A 20,572-nucleotide genomic window follows, 5' to 3' on the forward strand; every position below is an offset into this window, starting at 1 on the left:
AGGAAGGTATTAAGATATTAATCGGGCCCATAGTTTGTATGAGAACACTAATGACGAAAACTTTTAGAGTTGGATGATTTCGAAAATACCTGAATCGTGAGCTGGACTTAATCCCACTTCCAAGTAGATATTCAGGAACGATTTAAGTTCGGTAAACTACATAGAGCAGGTCGCCTAGCTCGCATGGAAACAGATGAGCTAGTCCATTGCAGCACATTATATGGTATTTGACACTGTTTTTCTCTCTGCCGGTGCATAGAGAAAAAGGAGTCCTAAGGAAAGAAGATGGATTGACTTTTTAAAACAGGACAGCTCGAGCTGATTTTAACGTTGAAGAAGTGTAAGATGGAAGGAAAATATAAATATCCTTGCTCAAACGCACGAGGAAAGATACTATTAGAGTTCTGTAATACGTTTGGTCTGCGCATACTTAATGAAACCAGTGCCGGCGACTCGTCAGGATATTTAACGTTTGTGGGCGGCCAAGGGACATCAGTGGTCGATTATGCTATCATAGGAGAAGATTGGGAACCGTCGTGAAAGATTTTGAGATTAGTGAAGTATCATATTCAGACCACCTTACAACTTCAAACTAAGCATGATGTGGAAATATCCCTTATGCGACTCCTGCCCAAACTGAAATTTAAAGAGGCTAAGGCTCAGGAGTATCGACAATATCTAGAATTTGAACTCCAATCACTTCAAATCGAGGACTTTTCCCTCTTAGAACGGATTGTAAAAGCCTCATACCCACTAGAAGGATTCAACTAAAAGAAAAAAAATACAAAAAAAGAACTCTACCCTGGATTGAAAAAGAATATCTAATAGCTCGTAAAACATCCTTTGCGTGGTTGAGGATCTTCCGTAAGTCCACTCAAGGATTATTCATGTTTATTAAATAGAGGCCAATAAGAAGTTTAAAGAGCTTTGTAAGACTAAAAAGAAGTAATACGCTAAAAGCAAACAGACCGATTAGCATCTTGTAAAAACTCCCCTGATTTTTGGAAACTGGCTAGGGAGCTGAATGGAAAAGTTTTACTATCCCCACAAAACTGTCTTCAAATGAAATGCTTTCTCATTTCAAGTTTCTTTTAAATCCTGTAATAACGCCTACAAAGTGGCAATTCGCAGCACTTGGATTCGTAGTCGACTCTCTGGACTGTGCATTGACATTTAGCAAGTTGGAAGAAACTTTGAAGACGCTTAAAGATGGAAAAGCAGCCGGATCGAATGGTATTCCAGTGGAACTTTTTAAATATTATATCATGCTCAAAGAACTCCTTATAAAACTTTGTAACACAGTTTTGGAGAGAGAATTGTCGCCAGATGAATTTCGAGATGCTATTATATTTCCAATGCACAAAAAAGGATCGTTATTTGATGCAGCTGACTACAGATGGATTTCCTTTTTAAAATACAACTTACAATATATTTACAACGATGATGCATAAGCGTCTTGTTAGTTGGATTGAGACCAGAAACTTGCTTAGGAAGTTCCAGGCTGGGTTTAGACCTGGAAATACCTTTTTTAATATTTAAAAGTAATTATATTGAGGGCTTTTAACATTCATTGTGTTTTGTTGTCAATCAGGCAGACGGCAATTGCCACGCTATGAGGATTTTTGTAAACATTTATGTTGTGTAATGTAAATTTTACTTTAATTCAATTAAATCTTTATCTATCTATCTGAAAGGAAAAATGACAATTGAGGGTTCTTTGATTTGGTTAAAAAGTTTAGACCTTATTCTTAAGGCAAAACAATAACTCTCTTCATGCTCGAATTTAATCGAATGCCTCTAAAAATGTATATTATTTATAGCACATGAGTGTTCTTAATTTTTTGTGGCGATAGTCATCGATTAAAACGTCCATCTTAAAAATGTAAGGCAGCATCTAACTGGTGAACCCATTACATTTAAAGTCTCAGAGAAGTCTCTCCATCTTTTCCTTCATGTTTAGGTGTGTATTCCAATTGTTCCAAGTGCCTTTCAAGCTGTCACTTACCTTTGACTAATCGCCTTTATAAAAAGCTGCTCTGTGCTCGGAATAATTTTTCAAACTATTTTCTATAAAACTTTAGTGTCCAACTCGGCCAAGGGATCAGAGATTCTGTTACCAAGCACCAAAGCTTCTGGTCAGATATCTAAGTACTTAAAAATTATAAACCATTCGCTATACTACTTGATGAGTCAATTGAGTCTGAATTTTGTTTGTTCCTCGATAAAAACTTCAATAAATTAAAACGCTCCTTTTTTTTTATTATTCTGAGAGTTCTATACAAAAAAGTAAAATTATGAACAATTTGCTTCTCAGATCCTTTAAAAGATTCTATTCTTCAAATGAAACAAATTCTAAAAAATGTAAAGTCACCATTTGTGGAGCAGCTGGAAATGTTGGTCGTATTATTTCGTATTGTTTAAAAACTTCACCACTCAATATCCATTTGAGTCTTTTCGATACGTCCACTGAAATCAAACAAGTCTCTGATCAATTAAATTTAATAAATACTCCAAATACTCTTGAGGAACATGTTGGACCCTTAAAATTAAGACAATCATTAAAGGTATATACTTTTGTCTTTTTTTTTGTTTAAAAAGATTAAGCTTTAATAGCTCCTAAATAATTTGTGGTCTTTGAAGGATTCTGATATTGTTGCAATTGTAGCAAGATCAAAACCAAATCCCAATAAAAACTTAAGTGTTCCTGATACATTTGAAATGAATTTTCCAATCGTTGCCAACATTGCTCGATGTTCCATGGAAATGTGTCCTGAGGTAAATCACGTGAAAAAGAAAACCCTCAGAATACTTCAAATCTTTGAGAATTAAAAATTGAAAAACATATTCAAAGAGGCTCTGCCTTCCTAAAGGAAAAATTCCGAGGGAATTTTTATTCACGAACATTTGTTGTCCAAATTTTGATAAAAAGTATTTTTAGGCAATTCTTGCAATTGGAACAAATCCTATGAATTCAATAATTCCTGCCATAAATGAGTTATTTATACTCCAAGGCCATCAACACTCGCATAAGATTCTAGGAATTACCACCATGGATCTAATGCAGGCAGGAGTTGTATACGCCGAATCTATGAACATTGATCCAACAGAAGTTTTTATACCCTTAACAGGAGGAACAACTGGTAAACAACTGTGTTCCATTAATAAAGACTAAAGTAATGTCTTTGAATTTCCAGCCGAGACAATTGCTCCAATATTTTCTCAAGCTGCTGTCTCAGAAGAAGAGACTCCCAAAGAACTTTCCGTAATTGATTCTGAAAAATTGCACAATTCTTTCCTCGTTAAGAAGAAGCAATCAAATGAGGCCGAATTTGCAACTGGTTTTGCTATAAGTCAATTTATAGAATCTTGTGTGAGAGCAATTAATGGAGAGTCTGATGTTGTGGAAACTGCTTTTGTTTGTGCACCTGAAGAAGCTCCAGCTAGATATTTGATTTCTTTGGTCGATCTAGATCAACATGGAATTGAAACAGTCTACGGTCCACCGAAGACGATAAATCGTTTTGAAAAGAAGCTTTTATATCCAGCTCTATTGAATTTGCAAAGAGATATAACACAAGCAGAACAACATGTTCAGACCTTGCTCAGGAATGGCGTCGAAATGCGAATGAGGAAGTGAAGAAGATTTTGAATTTGTGTAAACACTAAGAAGCTTATTTTTATTTTATAAATATATTTTAATGTTTCATTGAAGAAAAGGTTTTTTATTTGTTGAATAGCATGACGGAACTTCTAAAATTAAGCAAAATGTCTTGATGATAGCAAAAACCATTAAAAATAAAACATTTAAAATCCAAACCACGACTGTTGTCATTAAATAATATTTTATTTCCTAATTTTACAGAAACCAACATAATAATGCATCGCAAACCTCCCCGATCTCCCCTTCTAACTCCGAGTAGAAAACAACAACAGCAACTACGTTCAGCTAAACAAAATTCTGGACCTCGAGTACGAAGTGCTTCAACAGGTCGTGATAAAAAATCCGAGCTGCAAGCTCGCTACTGGGCGCTATTATTTGGTAATCTACAAAGAGCAGTCAATGAAATCTATCAAACTGTCGAGTGCTATGAGAATATATCTTCATGTCAGGAGACTATTCTAGTGCTAGAGAATTATGTTCGTGATTTTAAGGCTCTCAGTGAATGGTTTAGAATGTCTGGGGATTATGAAGCCACACCACTGCCACAGCGGCCACATTCATTAGCCTGGGAGGTGCGTAAGAGTAATCCAGTGCCAAGAGTTCGTGCTAAAAGTCTTTCCAGTCCAGTGACGGTGTCTGGGAAGTCAAGTCCTTGTTTTTCCGGCAAAAGTAGCCCGTGTTCGACGATTGAGGAAAAGAATTTGTCCCCGCGTAAGAATATCACCTCAAAGAGTTCGACGCGAGTAAATATTCGAGAACTGTTCTCATCGAGTAAAAGACCTCCACAGACCTCGGAGAATACTCTTGTTATAAACAAGCCAGAAGATTGCCCTAAACAACAACAGCCGACGCAGGACCAGCCTCAGCAACACGAAAATCCTCACGACGAGGATTCATCGAAAATCAGCTGGAACGAGATGGTCGAAATGGAAATACCCCTCGAAATCTCGGTTGAAAAACACGATCAATATGCACAGACTGACTTGGAGGATGAGAACCTTACACTCGCAGAAGTTCGTGAAAAGCTCCGCAAGCAGGAAGAACAAGCCAACGAAAGTGCCCAGGAGAGTGAGTGTTCTGTAATAAGCCGCGAGCCAACTGCCGTTGAGTTGACCATAAAGAAACTAACTGCCATGGAAAATGAGATCTTAGCCAAGGATGCTAAAAAACCCGCCACCCCACCAACAACTGAGGTGAAAAAAATCGATCCAGTGATGAAACCAATCGACCCGAAAAAAGTCCAAAATAGTCCTCTCAAGTATTCCAGTGTTGTGAATCGGCCTCCGGCTAATCGAATTGTTGGTGCTGCCAAAGTCAATTCTACCCGTCCCTCCACAACTAGACCTGTTAATACAGTGCAATCGGTGCAAAAATCACAGCCAGGTACGGCGGCGGCGCGTCGTTTTCCCATTCCAAAGCCAGCGAATATCTCCACAAATGCTCCCCGAAAGAATCCCATTTCGAATGCTCCTCCGCCGTCGCAGCCGCTCTCGGCAAGATCGAATATCAGAGCATCGAATACGGGAACTCGACTAGCGACACGATCTCGGACAATGATTGAAATGCCAAACAAGAATCAGCGTCCATTTCAGTCGAAGGCAGCTTCCAGGAAATCATCGAGGGAAGATGTAACCAGTTCCAGCTCCACCCTGAAGGCGAGCAATGAGAGAATTGGCTCGTCTAAAGGCAGTGTTTTCGATCCTCAGGAACGGCGTTCAGAGCCAAAACAGTTGACCATAGATTCCAATCACAACGATGGCGGATGGTTGACCGTGAAGAATCGTCGAAGGTCAAGTTTACATTGGGCAAATCGGTTCAATCAGCCAACAGGTTATGCCAGTCTGCCGACTTTGGCGCTGCTGAACGAGAAAGAAGAGCAGCTGAGAGATGCCGATAGGACATCTCCTCCTCCTGCTCCGACAAATCGACGAGCATCGAAGGAAAAACTCGCAACGAAAGCAGCACCTAAAACAGCTTCAGAAAAGCCTGTCGGTAAGTCCTTGGCTAAGCCAGAAATCAAGAATGCCAAAGCGAAGGTTAATTCATTACCTCAAAGGGCACCTGTGAAGTCTATCCTTAGCTCTGGAAGTGGGGTAAACTCTTCATCATCGTCATCGGGAACGGCATCGAATACTCGTCAAACTTTCATTAAACGACAAAAATCCGACCTCACTGGTTTGAAGATTACCTCGTTGCACAAGGAATACATGCGCAGTGAGAAGTTCCACAAGCTGCCGGGTCAATCGAGAGAAAGCATTGAAAATATGGATAAGGAAAATATTTCGGAAGTGGCCAAAAGCTCCACTCCAGATCTGGATGGTGATGCGAATAAGATTGACATCAAAATCCAGACAAACCGTGATTTTTCCAAGGCTATTGGTGATCTCTATCAAGCAGTAGCAGCCAATCACACACTTTCGAGTTGTGACGAGAGCGAGGAGAAGGACGATACAGATTGTGATGAGGATCAGCGAAAGCTGCTGGAAGAAGAGGAGTCTCTAAGGAGGCAAATCCGTGAATTGGAGAATACAGAAATCGATGTGGACACAGAAACCGATGAAACTGACTGTGAGGTGCTACTCGAGAAGGAGCGGGAGTTCGATGATGATGATAACGATTCAAGTCTTCTTTTTGTCGAGGATGAGAATCTCAGTTTGGAGACTCGCTATCAAGCTTTGCTTTCGGATATGTCATGGGGAGAACGCGAAGAAGCACTTGCAACACTGCAAGCCTACGTTAGCCGGCATCCTGGGCGAGCTCAGGAGTTGCATCAGAAACTATCTAGTCCTTCGAGAAGGCGATCACTCCAGGAGACTTTGAAAAAATATCAAGCTAAACAAAATCGAGCCCAGCAGAAGCGTGCGGATCTGCAAAAAGAGAAAGCAATCAAGATTCAGCACTTGCTGGCGCGAGTAGAAGACGTCAAGGCTGCCAAGCAGCATTTGATCGAAGAAAAACGCCTTAAAATGGAAGGTCGCCTGCAAAGGGCTGCAGAGAACCGAAATCAGTACCTCCGTCAAATCATCGAAAAAGCCCATGACGAGGAAAAGAAACTGAAAGAGATAAATTTCATTAAGAACATTGAAGCCCAGAATAAACGCCTGGACCTGATTGAGTCTTCAAAGGAGACCGAGGTGCGTTTGCAAGATCTCGAGCAGGAGCGACAAAAGCGTCTCGAGGAGAAGGCAGCTAAGGAAGCGGCTGTCGAGAGAAGAAGGCAGGAACTAGAACAAGCTCGACAGCGAAAATTGGAAAAGATGAATGAGACTCGATTGGAGAAGGAACAGCGAATAGGAAAGATGCAGGAACAGAAAGAAAAACAGCGCCAGGCACTGGCTCGAGAAAAGGCAAGGGACCGAGAAGAACGGCTGCTAGCACTACAGGTGCAGCAGCAACAAACCACAGAGGAGTTGCAGCGAAAAATTTTACAAAAACAAAAAGAGTCAGCGCGGCGGCATGAAGAAAATATTGAGCATATAAGACAGAGGGCTTTGGAGTTGACTATTCCTGGACGAAATGTCGATGAAAATGGCCAGAGGGAAGATGGAGAAAATGTCGAAGGAGATACCACAAATGGAGATGGAGATCTGTCTTCTACGGTTTCAGATGTCAGCAGAGAACATTCCAGGGGCTACAAGAAGAAGATGAAGAAACTAAAGCAGAGAATGGCATTAAGGTGAGTTTTTTTTTAGATCCTGACTTCGACTTTCCTGCATTGTATTATTTTTTCTATTTCTAGCACCGAGGAGTACTTAAAAGAACTACAACCTGTTCCAATGCACATGAAGCGCGAAAGTCAAGTACCGAAATTTTTGAATCTCATTGCCAAAGGAGGAGGTGCTCAGGGTCTTGAACGACCTTTAGGTCAACTGGTGCGATTAATGGCAAAAGCTCAAGTATTTGACTTTCAGTGTTTCTTATTGATGGATGGTTTGGGAATCATCACAAATTGTGTCGTCACCAAGGGAATTGAACCAAACTCGGAAATTAGTAAAAAGTAAGTTCACATTTTTGGAAAACCATAATTAACACAATAATGTTAATCCTTTTATGTTTTTATTTTTACAGAGCAATTATCCTCGCAGTTCAATTATATCGCAACGCTTGTACGTTATGTCCACAAATTGGTCGTCATTCCATTTTGGGAAATTCCATTACGGCGCTCTTTGATTGCTTGTTCCAGAGTTTACAAGTAAGTTTTTGGGGGTTGCATTTTGTGTTTTATTTTTAGAATTTTTTTTGTTGTTGTTAACTTTTCCGAAATTCTGATGGCGTTGCTCGGAGCGGCGGTCGGGTTGCGTGATATGACCATGTGGCGATGACACCTACATTAATGCTTTTGTTTTTGTGTGTTTTTGCTAGATCCAGAGACACAAAACGCGCATCCATTAGTACGCGTGTCGTTTTAACTGATGATTGATTGACGGGCTATTTACCCGTTGGTTTTTCGTAGGCGCAGGCAATTAGTTGAGTTAGTTGTGGTATTTATTGATGGGTTGTTTCTTTGCGGTATGGTGCTGCTGGAATTTTTATATTTCGATGCTTCATAAACACACACAAGATGAGATCGATGTTTTGTGTTATTTATTGGAAACGGGTTGTGGAATATAAATAGACACATCTGACGAATTTTATTTTGTTTGACTTGGTATTTTAAAAATAAATCAATCACTAAAGATTATTTGCAATAATTAAGAATATTATGATTCATTAGAGTTGTATTGGGCAGTTTAATTTGTTGAGTACACTGTAAAATAAAACAAACAACAAATATAACTCATCTGATAGTGATGGATGATACAATTTATATAACAAATAATTTGCTGTTATTGAATATCAATGCTTAGATACTTTTTAGACCTTATTAATTAATATAGGTTGTTATATTTTTATTTTATGGTTAAAATTTACACATTACATTTTTATATTTACAAGCAGCATTTTTAAATTGAATATTTTTTGTATTTATATCCTAAATAAGGACTTACAAATAATTGGTCATGCATACTCTAGTGAAGACAATTTTTAGAATCAACATTATTATGTTTACAATATAATGATAACGTCACCATTTTGACATAAGGAAAAGAAACATTGAAAATCAAATAGAAACATTTTTAGGGCACTCTTTCCATTGTGAAGATTTTGTCATGGATAATTCCTTTGATCCTTTTATTGTATTAAGAAATTATTACTCTTCTCCTAAAATATAACAATTTTTAAATACAATGAGCAGCAAAAGTCTTGATACGCAAATTTTATACCTTTTAACATAAAAGTTATCACATTCAAATTTTTTTTGTAAAAGTTTTATAAAAAGATTTTGATCTTCAATTGGATGTGTTCACAGAAAATAATTTTTAAGAATATTTAATAAATTTTATTTTCTTCTGTTTAATTTGTATTACATAAGAAAACAGTGGATTGATTAATGGAAGGCTACATTCAAGTTATTTATTTCCTACTTTAATTTATTAATTGAAAGTAAGATGAATTAAATAACTTATCTTTTATGGTAATTAATTTTGTGTAATTTTGTAATGTAATATAACAGCTTGACGATAAGCCAACTCGAATCCCTGACGTTGTAGGTCAATCCGTTAACGCTCCAGACTTGTTTCTTTCCTCTGACCCTAATAAATACACAATCAGTGTATTACCGCCTCTAGGCACATCAGACCATTTTATCGTATTTGCAAAATTCTCATGTCTAAAAAACCCAGTTAAAGAAAAAAATCCTATGAGAACCGTTTGGCAACATGAAAAAGCCAACTGGGCTGTCTCAACGAATTTTTTAGGAACTTTAACTGTTCCCTATGCTTCCTCGATAGTGACGTAGATTCTAGCGCAGATATAGGGTGTATTCATAAACGCAGAAAATCTGCGCTAGTACAATCGCATTTCTTTTCTGAACAGCATTTGTGAACGGACTCAAAATGCAGAATGTCTGCAGTAAACAAAAAGGTCTGTCTTAGTCCGATTTGTATATAAACAGAGTTCATTAACGTCAGAGAAAAATGGCTGCCAAACAAATTTTGTTTAACTTGATTTTTACTTTGCTTACCGAAAAAGAAAAGAAAAATATAATTATTTCTGCAGCCAAACAAATTCAGCTGCACAATCTGCCCAACGCTGTTTTAAAGCCAGCCCGACTGAGGAAAACCGGAATAATTTCAAACAAGCTAAAAAGAACTGAAATGATCATATTCGACGAACTAAATTTTGGATGATCAGAAATTAAGGCAAAAAATACTACAATGTCCTAAAGGTAGTACAAATTTCTGGTCATTTGTAAAAAACGTACGAAAATCCACCCATTCTCAGTTTTAAATCGCGTCCACAATAACACTCACTATGTAAGTTCGATCGATAGAGCCAATTTGCTTGCAGCACAGTTTGCTGTTAATTCTTGTAATTTCAACCGTCATAAATTTCAATTATGGAATTTAATTTCACTAACTTTTACCTTTAGCTCATCGCAGACAGTTTTTTGAAAGCTGGGAAAACAGATAGGTACTAGAAACGTTCCTTATGTTCGAGTTCCTTATATCGTCTGAATCTGTGCTTTGTAAAAAAAATTAGGTAATTGATAGCTTTTAAACTAATTTATTTGTCAAAATTGTTAGATCTGACAATAGACTGTATTAAGTTTATTAGCTAAACTACAACGACGCGTTAGGTCGGTCGAGATTTTGACAGGCTTCTTTATGACTTTACGATATTTTACGATGCCACGTGTAATAAAATGCGACCTAAAAATTTGCAAAACTAAGGGTAGCTTCAAACTTCAGGCGTTGAATAGAAAGTTTACTTAAGTTTAATTAAATCTGTTTGATTCATTTATTTTTTTATAAATACAAAAAAAACAACAGAAAGAAAGACACTGGTGCAATTTATAAACAGATCCTGAAATAAAACAAACAACATTGGGAACATTGGGCAGGTTCAGACGAAACAAGGGACTTGAAACTAAGACAAGCTTCTAGAATCTGGTTGGCCAGCTGCCAAAAAAATCATTTCCAATTAAGGCAACTTTATTGGAGAGTTGACTGGAAAGTTAGTAAAGAAAAATCTTCAACTATCAGTTCAAGTCTACTTCTGTCAAAGTGACAGTTGGTCAGGTTTTTTCATTCAGCAGAAAGCTAAACTATATTACTTTACATATTATTTGTTTATTTTCTGCACAAATTCATTTGATGTTTCTTTAAAAAGGTTCCGTATCAATTTGGAAAAGAAAGAAGTAATTTTGCATTTACAAATCGTCATAGACTTGTAGCTTGCCTGAGGAGTATTTTGTAGACAATAATGTTTTTGGTAGTTTTTCTACTATGAACTTAAAGTGAAGTGAAGTTTTAAATTTGAAATTGATGACACTGACTTGGAATGCACTTAAAATCCCTGACGTTGTGTGAACCTGCCTATTGCCTCAATTGTTTGTATTTAATATTTTAAAGTCGGCAAGACCGAACGCGTGATTGTGCTGTCGAATGCAAGTTTGCACGTGACTTCTCTATTCCACCCCTCCCTTTTTGGATGCCTATGTTTGGAGGTATACTTTTCGCATCGTTACAGTTTCGTATAAGGCCTAAATAATTACAGTTTTGAAAGATTCTTGTCGATCAAATTTTTTTTTAATGGATTTTAATTTTGGCGAATGGTATAAAATAAGATTCAAAATGATTATATTTAGAAACACACATAAAACTACGACGAGCCAAAAGGTGTAGTTATTTTAAACATTAAAATGCGCAGTTTATTTTTTATTTAACTTTATTATGGTTTTATGAGAGTTGCCATAAAGTTTTTATTTAATGTTTTGATACAAATCTGTTTTGATTTTATTTTTATTTTTACGCACTTTCAGTCAGTTTTAGTTTATTTTATTTTCATTTTATTTTTTGCTCCTTGAGTTTGTGTTTACTTTAACGATAATGGATAGGCTGACCTCGCGTACTATAGGTATAATATATATGTTATACCTACTCAACATATAGCACCATTATACCTTCCAGTCGGTGCGCTGCTGCCGCCATATAGCCCGTCAAAAAAGCACTTGAATGTATCTAATTTATTGATTTCGAGGCAGCCGCCTTACCACAAAACAACATCAAAAAATTAAGACTATGTTCTTCATTCTTCTAGGTAGATATTTTGTTATGTTGTTTTTTTTATTTTAAAAGTAACTTCTCTCGATCATTATGATATGTTATGTGAACGGAGGATAATAATAATAAAACAATGATGGCCGACAACGTAAACGAAAATTAACATTAAACCCTCGATTAAATGAGGTACCAACAAAACTTATACATAATTGTGTGGCACGATGGCTTCAGTCTGTATAGATATGACGTACCCAGTTCAGTAGATTCTATACTTCAAGTTAGACTGGCTGTCAAAATTTATAACAATGGAGTAGTTTATGACGCGCTTTTAAACCAATGTGGCACTTAACTGCAGGGTGATCAATTCATCATCTTATGCGGCTGCTGCTGCTGCTTCCATCTCTTGTGATATGGAGAGAAAAAAAGTTATAGGTATGCGAGTAAGCTCCAGAGTTAACAAGTGGCGCCACTTGGTTGACATTTATCCGAATTAATGGATTACATTGTTATAAGTAGGTATATGGTGATTTCACCAACGCAACGCAGCGGTGCGGTAGATTTAAAAAGCTGGTCTTGACAGATAACGTGATGGTGATTTGGGGTCAGTAGAATGTGTATAATAAAGTTCAAATTAAATAAAAGATTTGAAATATTTTGTAATTAAATGTTAGATATTAAATTGCGGCTAGCATTTTGTTATTTTGAAAGCTTTTTTTCTGTCAAAACATTCTAAAAAGCATCGTTGATTGATTTGAGAAACATAATTTAATGGCTTAGTGTTGAAAAAATATATTTTTTATTCAGTTTTTGGTTTCCAAAATGTTGTCTGTCGAAAGCTAAATTTGCCTCCAATGGTTTCTATTTTATATATATAAATATTAATTCAAGGCAGACTTCGAATATATTTTATAAATAAGTGTATATTCGAAGTCTGTCTTGAATTAATGTTGGTTCTATTCCGCCCATAGTCTAAAAGAAAAATTGATCCAAAAGTTAAGAACAAGAGTGTCTTGAAACTTCAAATTAAACCTCTTATTGTGTCGTAAAATATAATCTTTTTTGACTTTAAATGTTTTGAGCATTTATTATTGTTATTTTTTCTCAACAGTTTGTTTTGATTTTTCGTGCAGTAAGAAATATGAATTTTGAAATCGAAACAAAATATATTTATCACACAGCCTTTAATATTCAATGGGAATCTCTCCAAAAGCAAATGTATTTTGTTTGTTGACAGTTTTTTTTACAAAGCAAATTTTGACCAAATTTGAACTTGAGCTTCTGTTTGGATTCACATTAAGTTCTTTGTCAAACGAAACGTGAGGTTAAAGTTTCATCGTGATAGCATGCATTGAATTGGTATGGCTGAACTCGTAAACGTCAGTCGAAGCCGAAAGCAGCATTAGCAAAAACAACGAGATCTTGGTTCTCTACCATACATAAACAATTAACGATAATTCAAAATATATTCTTACCAGAATTTGAACATAGGAGTTTCAAAATGTCTTTACTTTTGCAATCAGCCCTATCATGAATTCCATCGTAATCGGAAATTTTTACGAATCCCGATAAACTGTATCATGAAATCCGTTCGTAGTGGAAAATCTCATACAATTTTGCATTACGAACGGATTTCATGATACAGTTTTTCGGGATTCGTAAAAATTTCCGATTACGATGGAATTCATGATAGGGCTGAATGTATATTCTGCCGAAGAGGGCATTTTCTGGGCCGTTCTCCATTTTGTTTATCCTTTGGCGAAATTTACAATCTCTTGTTTATAAAGATCGTCTCAACTCTCTATAAGAGCCCTAAAACAGATCATCTTATCTAATTGTACCCGCTAATTTCTGTATACAAAGCTTATTCTCCTAAACCAAATTTATAAAAAGCAAGAAGTTTAGTCTAATGAGTGCAATATAAACCTAGCAACTTATGTTTTATTAAATATTTGTGCAGCTGTCATTTCTAATCTTTTAACATTTGACATTTGAGCTTCAACAACACATTAAAATTGTTCAAAAAAGTTCACTAGTGGTCAACACTTTGCTGTTGTAGTTTGCAAAACATGATCACAGTGTTTCTGATGAAATAGCCGGCAGTCAACCCCCCGGGCCCGGGATTTTCTAGAGATCCGTAAAATTGAAAGAAATAAGGAGAATGTTTTCTTTTTTCAATATACTCTGTGTTTATATTTAGGGGTCCGAAAATTTAAAATCATTCATGCTTTCGGTAGATAACATGCATACAGGTGCCCAATTGTTTGCATGTTATGTAACAAGGTATCAGATACAAGCTTGACGATAAATTGATAAATTGAAACTAAGTTTTAATATATTGTTTGGCTTTTCTTATTTAATATAACGGACCGGAAAATTCCGCACGCAAACGTTTTTCAATTGTGGTTTCCGTAATATTAACTGAAGATTTGAAGGATATCAAATCACTTCAAAGTGTGTATATAGCGAAATGTTGTACTGCCGCAAAATTTTTTTGGTGTTGTTCAAAAGTGTTTCATCTTGTTTAGCACCAGTGCCCAACGTTGGAAAATTCTTAAGAAAAATGTGCCTGGATACCTTCGCAAACTTTCCGATACAAAATGGTCAGCTAGATAGAAGAGATGTAAATGGCGTTTTAAAATATATGCACAAATTTGAATGGCGTCCTGATGTCTTCGATTTAATGCAAGATTCTTAGCGCTATAAAAAATGAAAAAAGTATCATTCCTCAGGCCAGAAACATGACTATTGACGTTGAAATTCGAAATCTCGGCAACTTAATCTCCGATTTGAACATTATTCGAAACGGATGGGATACAATTTTATCTGAATGCAAAGCAGTTGCAACTGGATTGGGGGATGTTTCAGAATCGTTCCCATCGAACTGAAAAAGGCGTTTAAAGAGACATCTTGGAGAAAATCGGGGAGCCGGAGAGAAAATTAAAACAGACCTAGAAATAAATTTCAAGAGAAACACCTTTTACGGCATAGTTGATTTAATTAAATCTCGAATTTCTCGTCGTGCGTCGGTTTGATACGATGAAAAATTTGAATGCTACATTTCATTAAGATTAAAAACTTCGCTAAAAGGTTCATCCAAAAGTATAACTCGCATGTGTCTCAAGAGTGGAAAGAAGAAATAATTCATTTGAAACACATTTATGAAGCCAATTTTGAAGCAGAACTTTCGTCAATGAGTTTGCTCAATGCTATTTATTCTCAGAACTTGAAGACAATTTTTCCCAACATTAATGTGGATCTCCGTGTGTTTTCCACCATATCTGTAACAGTAGCTAGTGCCGAACGTTCCTTGAGAACAAAGAAATTGAATTTCGATGCAATTATAAGTTGTTTTGCTGCTCAGAAAGCTTGGAAAGCTTGTTTGCAAAAAGTAAATATTTCATTGAATGCAAACTTACTCTAATGAAAACATTGTGATAATATTTTAAAATAAAGAAAAACAATAACGAACATTTAATGTAAACCTTTTAAAATACATTTTTTTTTTTTTAACAAATTTAAAATACTTTGCAAATACAAAATTATTATTTCCGTTAATTCCAACCCATTTTATGCTATTTGAAATTGAAATTAGAACGTACTATATATCAGTAGGCGCATTAACTTAAAAAAAATGGTAAGATTTTTCCGTCCCGAGCCCAAAATTCCTCTCGACGGCCTTGGTCTTAGCTGATGGTCTCCTTGGAATTTATCAAAATGATCCCGATTTTTATCGAAAAATTATCTCCAGTAATTTTTTTTTTCACTGATACTGCCTCCTGCGAGGAATTGACGAATTCTCCAAGAGTAATTATTGTCATGAAAAGTCCTTTCTTAAATAAGCCGTTCGGCTGAAAACTGTAGGTCCCCTCTATCCCTGAACACATTACTCGCACACAGGAATGGTTGAGCGTTTTAAGTCAATAGGCCCTGATTCTCTACTGACTGTTTCACCACCTAATTTATTGTTTTATTAATCTATTTAATGAGGCCCATTGTCGTCTCATAAAATGAAATATACCGAAATTGGTTCTCAAAAAAATCAAATAACGATTATTGAAAAGCCTCTCCATTCTTAATGGGACAATGGTGGTGTTGTTTTCGATTTGACTAAAGTAAAAAGTTGGGTAAAAATTAAACCCTTAGGTGCGATGAGAATTGTTATAGGTAGTCTATTATACTATTCTTATTTGCCATCTTCCAGGTTAAATAACAAAATTTGTTTGAGATCAAGCTTAATTTCGTTAGGGACATTTGCAGACGTTTTTCTTCATCCTCAATTCTTGCTGGATATTTAAATTTTAACTTTCTTTAAAAAATTCATCATATTATTTTTTTAGGTAGAAGAAATACGAGCGTATGTTAAGTACGAGTAAATTTGGAAAAAGAAGGAAACTAAAACCAATGAGTCCACTAAATATTTCGACCCAAAAAGTCAACTTAAATACAAACCCACTTACATTTACTTCTGTTTAAAAATAAATTCTTGTTCCTTCTAACCCGCAGTCGGACTTCCAAATTTGGCCATCAATAAATTAGCCTTTCAAGTTTGAAGCTTTAAACGCATATACCTCGCAAAGTAGATAGGTATGGCAATATGTATTGCTTAAAGGTCATCGCCTCTTAATCATCTTTAACGTCTCTCTGGGACTTGAAGACCGACAGAAAGTGCAAGTGCCAAAGAGCTTTACCTATATATACTTACATATGTATGTATATACCTACATTTAGATATATAATTTTTGTGTGTTTTTTTTTTTAAATATTCATGTCATTATTGATTTTCCATCATGATGAGGATGACAAAAATAAATTTAAAAAAAAATACCAAAACAGTCACTAAAAATTCAATAAACCATTTTCTACGTGAGATTTCCCCAACGCCATCACCTTCAAAATCCCATTATAGCATAGATACCTCTATATTCTCTATAGGCATTATACCATACTCCATTTCAATATTTTGTTGTTGTATCCCCCAGTTACCAGAGGAGAAATCTCCCCAGCATCCCGTTGAGCTGTCCACTGAACTAATGCTGGCTTGCACTGTGGCGCTATCTCCATCTTATACCAAGAAGCACTCACACCCTAAAGTATTGGAACGCCTACCGGATCTTATAAGGTAAGTTTGATTTTGTTTTTTTTTTGTATTTTTATTTTTATTTATATTTGTGTTTCTTTTTTGAAACAATGTTTATGGAAGTTGTCTCTTTTCTATCTTTCTGTCTCTTTCACTTGTTCGAAATTACCCCTGTTTTCGAAATTGAATTTTGAAAAATTATTTGAATGGCGTGTGGGAGAGAGAAAAAGATAATATCGTTGCTTCAGTGTGTGAAAATAAATTTTAGGGCGTGGTCATACCACCTTATATACCCAACCTCACTTTATTTACCGCACCGACAAAAAGAGACGGCTATAGTTTAAAATATATACCACAAAAACTTACATTGAAGTCTCTTTAAAATTCACTTTAATTTTGATTTTTTTTTCCTTGTTGTTTGTGTAGTTTTGTTCGTTTTGTTCGTTTTTTCATTTTCTGTTGTTCTTGTGTCCTGTTTCATTGTTTCTTTTATTTTTGTTCAGTAACATAGGAAAATATTTTTATTTTTCGGTCTGTCAACATTTTGCCACCACTGCTGTATCCTTTCTCAGCTCAGCTCGTAGGCAACGCGACGTACTATTTTCACCAGCTATACGACCGGAACCCCATCTCTTCCCTTACCCCCTTGCCGCAGCCTTAAACCGCCCATTTTTTGTTTAAGGTTCCACCAACAAATTTTAAAGAGAGGCAAGAGTGGGGGAACGGGGATCTCTATCGACGGCGAAGGGGTGGCCATTGAAAGGAGGAAAATTAAATTTCACTTTTTTTTTTTAAATTTTATTTTTGATTTTCATGTCCTCGTCGTTGGCGTTGTCGCTGTCGTTGTCGTCCTGCGTTGCGTATCCTTTTGTGTTGGCTTGGCGTGCGTGGATCTTTAATTTCCAGTTGAAAAAGCGTTTTTCAGCTCTTTCATTGATATTAATGTGAAACTAACCTATAGGTAGGTGTAGGTAGAGCCAGGAGATTGTTATTTTTCTTTGGGATGATTGAAGGTAGATTCTATTGAGAAGAAGACAATAATGCGCATTCGAAAATTACAAAATTGAATTTAGATTTTCTTCGATGTCGTCCTTGATGTTTTTGATATTAGAAAACAATTTTTCTTTTGAAATTTTTTGACAAAACAGAAACTTTTTGGAAGGATATGGGTTCGAGCATGTCCGTTTGTTCTGTCATCATTAAGATTTTGCCCGATATCTTTTTGTTTCGTTAGGCTAGCCATAGTTATAGGTAAATATGAGAGCATATATATATACCTCAAGGATGTGTTGTGTATACTTATACCTATCTAAGTATATTGTCAAACTTTAAGGACGAAACCTAACCTAATTGAAAGGAGATAACTTTGTCTACTAATTTTAGATTTATTGTTATTTCTCTTTCTCTCTTGTTCTCTGTAAATCAAAAAGAGTCTATCTTAGTTGATGGCCATTAAAAGACAAGTATGGAGGAAGTAAGGTGTATTTTTGTTTTATAATTTGGTTTCATCAATTTACATTAAGCTTTTAATTTTTTAGGGTAACATTTTTACCTTTTTTTAATTTGAAAATTTAAATTTCCTTTTTCAGTTTAGTAAATTTGATTTTTCGATGTCTGTTAATATAAAAATATAAGAGGAAGGCAGGGTTCATTGTTTGAACAACTGTTTTTGAAGATTTGCGAAAATAATAAACTACACTCTAAGTTTCTTGATTGATATAGGATTTTATTGGATGACAATTTTGCAGTCGACATAAAAAAAATACAAGTGTTTTAAAACTGATACAGGCAGATACTCAATAACTACACTTCTAAAACTTACCTTACAAAAACAAAATAGAAAAAAATAGAGAAAATTTAATTAAATTCAAATATAAAATAGTGCGTCTACGCCCTAGTGTACCTTTGGTTTTTTTCTTTGCTCTTTTTAAAAATACACATTTTTCGGATGCTATATTTGAAAAAAATAATTAAAACAGGCACTAAAAATGTTTTGACAATACAAACGATTTGAACTGAAAAAATTGTCTTGCAGCTATAGCTATATACTTAAGCAATTTTCACTATGTTATAAACTTAAAGTTTTTGGATGATTATCTAATATGTAACGTAACGTAATGTGGCGCAACAGTCCGTTGAGAACTAGGGCCAAGGGACTTACAACTCTCAACCATTCCTGTGTGCGAGTAATTTTCTCAGGGATGGAGGGGACCTACAGTTTTAAGCCGAATCCGAAAGGCTAATTTGAGAAAGCACTTTCCATGACAATAATAACTCTTAGAGAACCCAAAGCCTCTGGAATGACAGTCCAATGCAATTTGTTTTTTTTTTTGTTTAATTCATTTTAATTCATTATTTCTTAAGACTATAATTTTGTTGTTCCCTTTTTCTTGTTTTTCCTGATCCATTTTTTTTAAATTATTTTTTTGTGTAATTATATTTGTTTTTGTTCCACCAAGCCTATTCTACTTAAAACTAAACCCTAAAACTATAAAACAAATATGTAAGCCGGCCAAGGCTTACAACCCCATCCCGACAACCCACTATCAAGTAATGATTGAAGCCATACCAACAATGGTTCTCCTGCTTCACCGTATCAGTTCGGTCCCGTGCGGACACAGCCCTACTGAATCAATCGAAGGAGCTCTGCTTCGTCTTGTGCCATGACGTCCCGATTGTACAGGAGTCGCCTATTAACGGTTCGTCTTCTGACATTGTAGATTAGCACTCACAAAATAATCGTAGTTTGGATAGAACGCTCCGAAAATTAAATTGTTGGTCGAAGACATAGCTCTTACAATGTGACCTCAAACGAGTTTTATCACGAAATTGTAAATTCTGTTCATTCGAGCCCTACTGGATAGGACCTCGTTGGAGTAGTAATGCACTAAGGAAGATTCGGCTATTCTATATAATCCGGTACAGCGTTGTAAGCACTGCCGCTCGAACACCCGAAACTTCTCCATCTGTAAAGGCAACGTTGAACTAGACACTACAACAGGACAACCATAAACGATCATCGGCCCTATAAGGGACATGTAGCAAATTACCTTCACTCTGGGGCCAAGCTGACTGCTGTAATACAGCCGTTTCGTCAGAGCGTGGCTCCTCAGGCCCTGGTCCGAGCAGCATTTATATATCTGTCGAAATAATAATACTGATCTAACCAGATACCTAGGTAATTCACTGCACTTTTGCTCGCTAATCGCTGCCCGTGAAGATCAACGATGACAATCTTGCGCCAACTCTTGCTCGTATCCCTCGTGGCCTTAGCCAACTGAGTCAGAAACAGAATTGTCTCCAACTTCTCTACATTTATTTTCAGTTTCCAGTAGTCGCAATATCGCTGACTCTTGTTGAAATCACGCTGCAAGAGAATTCTAAAAACCTCAACATTCAGGCAGTTCTGTACGCAATTACATCGTCGGCGTACGCAATTGCCTTTGTAAGATTACCTATCAGATCAACGCTGGTGTTAATGCTGAAGAGAATCGGCGAATTCACCGCTCCCTGTTGAAGACCATTTTTAATTAAGAATTTTGTGGTAGAAGTTAATTTACCACTTTTGACAACAAACTTTCTAGCACTAAGCATATCATAAAGTGTATAAAACAATGGTTTGCTTATGCCAAGCCTGATCAGCTTTAGGTAAAGACCCTCTAACTATCATACGGTGTCAAAGGCCTTTCCCAAATCAATAGAACAGCACCTGTGCATTGTTGTTTTGAT

The 20,572-nt window shown here is 36.0% G+C and overlaps 2 protein-coding genes across 2 annotated transcripts in view; both read left to right on the forward strand.

Annotated features, from left to right (window-relative positions):
- Positions 1-20,572, forward strand: part of LOC129949391 (S phase cyclin A-associated protein in the endoplasmic reticulum) — a 91,214-nt gene that overhangs the window by 1,026 nt on the left and 69,616 nt on the right. Inside the window, exons 3-6 of the mRNA XM_056060825.1 lie at positions 3,863-7,337; positions 7,401-7,658; positions 7,730-7,853; positions 16,746-16,885. Coding sequence (XP_055916800.1) covers positions 3,863-7,337; positions 7,401-7,658; positions 7,730-7,853; positions 16,746-16,885 — 3,997 coding nt within the window. The remainder of the gene's footprint in view (positions 1-3,862; positions 7,338-7,400; positions 7,659-7,729; positions 7,854-16,745; positions 16,886-20,572) is intronic.
- On the forward strand, positions 2,198-3,710 carry LOC129949392 (malate dehydrogenase, mitochondrial-like). The gene is made up of 4 exons (XM_056060826.1): positions 2,198-2,564; positions 2,641-2,775; positions 2,939-3,140; positions 3,195-3,710. The coding sequence occupies exons 1-4, from the start codon at positions 2,295-2,297 to the stop codon at positions 3,635-3,637; spliced, it is 1,050 nt and encodes a 349-aa protein (XP_055916801.1). The 5' UTR covers positions 2,198-2,294; the 3' UTR covers positions 3,638-3,710.

The sequence above is a fragment of the Eupeodes corollae genome, chromosome 3 (assembly GCF_945859685.1).
Source record: "Eupeodes corollae chromosome 3, idEupCoro1.1, whole genome shotgun sequence".
Lineage (NCBI taxonomy): Eukaryota > Metazoa > Arthropoda > Insecta > Diptera > Syrphidae > Eupeodes > Eupeodes corollae.

Bases quoted from the DNA above. Each gene is read 5' to 3' on its own strand.
- LOC129949392 (XM_056060826.1), top strand. From the start codon at position 2,295: ATGAACAATTTGCTTCTCAGATCCTTTAAAAGATTCTATTCTTCAAAT. The intron at 2,565-2,640 runs GTATATACTTTT...TGGTCTTTGAAG, and splicing joins AATTAAGACAATCATTAAAG to GATTCTGATATTGTTGCAAT. The intron at 2,776-2,938 runs GTAAATCACGTG...AAGTATTTTTAG, and splicing joins CCATGGAAATGTGTCCTGAG to GCAATTCTTGCAATTGGAAC.